Below are 5,000 nucleotides of genomic sequence, written 5' to 3'. Positions count from 1 at the left end.
CTGAATCAACATTAAACTGAATTGATCTGAATAAACGATGCTCTTTAATCATCATTAGAACAAAACACATAATTTCATTAAATAATAAGAGCATGGTATAAATATTATGGGTTGCACTTGCTAGTTTAGGTTATTATATCTTCCCCATCCCAAACTAACGCTACGCCCGATCCCGATCCCGATCCCGGCGGACTCACGCGTCTCGGTGCAGAAGCAGGAGTCTGTCTTTGGGAACCCGGAGTTTCTCCGCGAGTCTCCTCTTCAGCCCGTCCACGGTCTCCTCCGGCGGAACCGACAGCTCGAACCGGGTCCCGGTGGTGGAGTGGACCGAGAGCTTCATGGATGAGTCGCCGAGCAGGAGCTCCGGACACCGGGTTCTGCAGCTCCGCGCCTCGGGGTTCCGCTCCATGATCCGAGAATCCCGTGATCGACGCAATATTCCTTCCGCGTCGGTGTTACTGGTGTCTTCTGGGAGTCTCGGCGCAGAAACTCGACAGGATATCAATATCAACAACAGGCCATCAGGTCCAAATACTCGCTGGAAAAGGCGCCTCGTAACGCGCTTTATTATAAGTCTAAGCCGATTGCTTTGCTCGGTCTACTCCGTGTGTGTGTGTGTGTGTGTGTGTGTAGCGCTTCTGCTGCTACATTTGTTGCGATTCCGCAGCTGACAGATCCCGCCCACCGTCACAAACAGCCAATAGCGTTAGCGGACACGCTTGCCTTCCGTGTCTCACCCAATCAGTGGTCCGCTCGTCACACCCACATGCACACAGCGCGCTCCAATCAGAGTCTCAGCCCTGAGATCATTCATAACACTGAAGCGTTTCATTAAATAACTCAAACACTGTCTTATTCTTGGATTGTGATTGGACTGGACATCCTAATGGATAACATGATTAAACTTTTACCACCTTTTCTGGAAATTTTACACAATGACTAACTTCTTTCTTTCTTTCTTTCTTTCTTTCTTTCTTTCTTTCTTTCTTTCTTTCTTTCTTTCTTTCTTTCTTTCTTTCTTTCTTTCTTTCTTTCTTTCGTATATACACAGACATTGCATGACTTAAATTTTTTGAACAATGATTTCAATGAATGTTTATAAATTAGGAAAATAATTAATTTATATTTGCCCAAGAAGAGACCTTTGGTTATTTTAGTTACCTATTTAGATTTATAAGATTTCTTGATTATCTATTCTCATTTGATGAACCCATATATATCAATATTATATCAGTTTGATGAACCGATGTCGATATATATAAACTGTACCTTATATATATATATCGGTTACACTTTATTTCAAGGTGTCATTGTTACAGTGTAATTATATATTTAAGTGCTGAGTATTATTAAGCAACTACATGTACTTACTATAGGGTTAGGGCAGGATTAGGGTTTGGTGGAGGGTTAGTTGCATGTAATTATGTAACAAGGACACTGTAAAATAAAGTGTTACCAAAATTTAATTCAATAATGAACACAGGGTGAACAGCAGCGGTCCCAGTACTGAGCCTTGAGGTACTCCACACTGAACTTGATCGATACGACATCTCTTTGTTTACATTACTGTGTTTACATTTCTGAACTGTTTTAGTCGAGAGGTTCTGTGACATTATGAACACATGAATCATAGATAAATACTGTGATCTGTCAAAACAGTCCTGATGAGTTTGACCTCGTCATCAGCAGTTCAGAGATTGATGTTTGTTTTGATGTGATATCTAGAATATGATGATTCATCATTTACCCATCGAGTGTCACTCGTCTGCTAGGAGTGACTCAAGATCACATCCTTCTTCTTCCAATCTGCCACAGTTCCTCCACACCTCGGGTTCATGTCCGTAGTGTGTGTGTGTGTGTGTGTGTGTGTGTGTGTGTGTGTTCAGGGTTACGGGACGAGTCTGCTCACACACTCAGAGGAATGTAGAGCATTTGTGCGAGTGGAAATCCCAGCCCTGTTCCTGAAACAGAACATTCCTACTACATGATGTGTGTTGTTGTTCTACAGCCAATGCCAGGGTGAATTATGAAGTAATACGAGTTACTCACGGGCTCGTCAGGATGTGTGTGTGAAACACGTTATACCCGCCTTGATAAGCTACAGGATCATAGACTATCACTTTAACCCCCTGGTGATCTTTGCGTGTCGGTGAATTTTTTTTATTTAAATTAAATACTACTACTACTACTTCAATGAGTACTATATAGTTCAACAATTTTTTATTAATTTAATATTTTGTGTTTTTAGGGGATTTTATGGTACTAAATTATATTTACCATGTATTTATAATCCATTTATTCACTTTTTGAGCATATATTTGATCTCTTCTCAAAGACGACACTTGACAGATTATTGCTGAAGTGAAAAAAGTGACCTTAAAGGTGCAGTATGTAAGCTTTTTGCTCTACTAAAGCATAAAAGTACCATAATATGTTTGCAGATATTTAGGAAACATGCTGAGTTCACACACTCGTTCCTCTAAAAAACACTTCTACAGCCAGCTATTTTATTGATTATTTAGTTTTCAGTCTGTTTTTGTTTTGGTCTGTGTGACTCCGCCCACTGCCAGTTCAGCCAATAGTATTTCGACACCCCGGGGTGCCAGATGGCGGGAAACACAGCGTATTGTAGCCATGGAAACGAGCAAACAAACTGGGTCAGATTCCTCACAACCTAAAAAGCCTTGATAGCCATCTAAAAAACGTTTCGTTGTCAATTGCACTCGTTCCTGTTGGGAGTCTCAAACGGGCGACCCGCGAGAGCGTTGAGTCTGAGGAGGCGGGGAAACAACGATCTCTGATATTTAGAATGTAGACTGCAGTACCTCTGTCCACCACTAGCTGTCGTTCTTACAGACTGCACCTTTAAAGTTACAAAATTGTACCTTTATTGTTATAAAAAATGTGCAAAAAAATATATTTTATAAATGTTTTACTCTAACACTGTGAGAAAATCAAAGCCATAAATGTAAACAAGTATAATAATATAAACGTTCTTTCAGAAACGTTAAAAGAATGTTTGTTCAAAGTTATCTGGTCTTTAATTAAACGTTAGCACAAAAACATTATTTATCCATCGATCGTGGAATGTTTTTTCTGATACATTTTTGCTTTAGTTTTTTTAGATGTTACTTGTGGTTTCAGAACGTTCCGAGAACATTCAAAACTCACATTCCCATAATGTTTGAAGAATGATACGCTCGAATGCTTCCTTTAACTTTGCGTTACCAAGAATGTTTCTTTTAAACGTTCAGAAAACGTCCACACACACACTGTACTACACACTGCACACACACACACACACACACACACAGTACAACACAATGTACACACACTGTATACACACACTGTGCACACACACACACACACACACACACACACACACACACACACACACACACACGCGCGCGCGCACACACACGTATGTACGCACACACGTACACACACATGTACGCACCACACACAAACACACACACACGCGCAGGTACGCGCACACACACACGCGCGCGCGCGCGCGACACACACACGGATGTACGCACACACACACGCACACACACATGTACACACCACACACAAACACACACACGCGCAGGTACGCACACACACACACACACGCATGTACACACACACACGCATGTACACACACACACACACACACACACACACACACACACACACACACACACACGCGCACACACATGTACGCACCACACACAAACACACACACACACGCGCAGGTACGCACACACACACACACGAAGTGGTTTTCACTTGTCGAATGATTTCATTAACGCAGGAAGTCGACAGGAAGAGCTCAAACCCACGGTTCTGATGAGTTCCAGTAATCACACACACACACACACACACACACACTGATAGAGCGTCTCGAGGGCCACTGAGTCCATGTGCGCAGTGTTGTGTGTGTGTAACTCATAAGTAACTTGAGTTATGTAATCAGATTACTTTTTCAAGTAACTAGGGTTAGGGTTAAAGTAACGCGTTACTTTCCCGCATGTATTGACTGACAGTTCTCCTGTCCTCATGCCGAGAAATAAAGTGAGGAGGTGCTGTGTGTAAACATGAAGTTTATTATGCAGTTTTATTTGATTATATTATAATTGCGCACGCCCAGATTTAAAGAGGACGTCTTGATGTTGGACCCGAACAGGTTCTCTTGCTCATCACACACTAAACAAACAGCAGAACACACACTTTTAAAGGATCACAGTCTATTCTCTGAGTGACATTCAGAGCAATGCTGCTGTTGAACAACACGTGATCTTCACATGAAGAGAAACAGCGACACCGTGAGGCAGTCTCAGGAACTGCAGCGCTAATATTCAGCTCAGGTTATTGAATATTGTTAATAACCCATCTAACAAATTCACCATGTCTGAGCAGCTTTAGACTGCAAGATTCTGTTTAACAACATTTCACCGAAATTTATTAATTGCTTTTAAAATAAAACTCATTGTTAACTTACAATCATACGCCATAAGAGCTGATCGGGTGGATCTGAGAGGAAACAGTGCGGGGTTATTATTATTATTATTATTATCTTTATGCAATCACATTCTTCTCCTCATTTCAACTTTTCTCACACAGAAATATTTACATGTGTTTTTATTTGCCAGTAATGGTCACGTGACATGCAGTCACACAAATACAATATCCTCTTAGTCAGCGTTTTATTTTGATTGCATTCATTTTAAAATTAATTTAATTCGACATTTTTTGGATTTAATAAATTCTAGTAAGCGTTTTACTTTACATTCATTTAAAAAAAATATTTTAATTGTAGTACATTATATGATTTAATTACCGTTCTATTTTAATTGCATTCATTTTACATTTTTTATTTTAATTACACAGATTTAATTAGGCTAATTTTAGTAAGTGATTATTTTGATTGGATTCATATTATTATTTTAAATTGTCAAATTTGTATGGTTTGAAAAATTTTAGTAAGTGTTTTATTTTGCATTCATTTAAAAAATATT

The 5,000-nt window shown here is 39.8% G+C and overlaps 1 protein-coding gene across 3 annotated transcripts in view; it reads right to left on the bottom strand.

The window, feature by feature from the left end:
- LOC306998720 (midnolin-A) overlaps positions 1 to 689 on the bottom strand; it is a 14,788-nt gene extending 14,099 nt beyond the window's left edge. Inside the window, exon 1 of one of the 3 annotated variants that reach the window (XR_013797647.1) lies at positions 198 to 642. Coding sequence is in view for 1 of the 3 variants with exons in the window: in XM_079612993.1 (XP_079469119.1) it covers positions 198 to 409 (212 nt within the window). In the remaining 2 variants the exon portion in view is untranslated. Of the gene's footprint in view, positions 1 to 197 lie in introns of all 3 variants that reach the window. The other 2 variants (XR_013797648.1, XM_079612993.1) reach the window with 2 other exon arrangements.
- Positions 690 to 5,000: the final 4,311 nt, after the last annotated feature.

The sequence above is a fragment of the Phoxinus phoxinus genome, assembly GCF_949152265.1.
Source record: "Phoxinus phoxinus genome assembly, chromosome: 5".
NCBI classification, from domain to species: domain Eukaryota; kingdom Metazoa; phylum Chordata; class Actinopteri; order Cypriniformes; family Leuciscidae; genus Phoxinus; species Phoxinus phoxinus.
The sequence above is the reverse complement of the archived record's forward strand: the minus strand, read 5'-3'. Positions and strand labels throughout refer to the sequence as shown.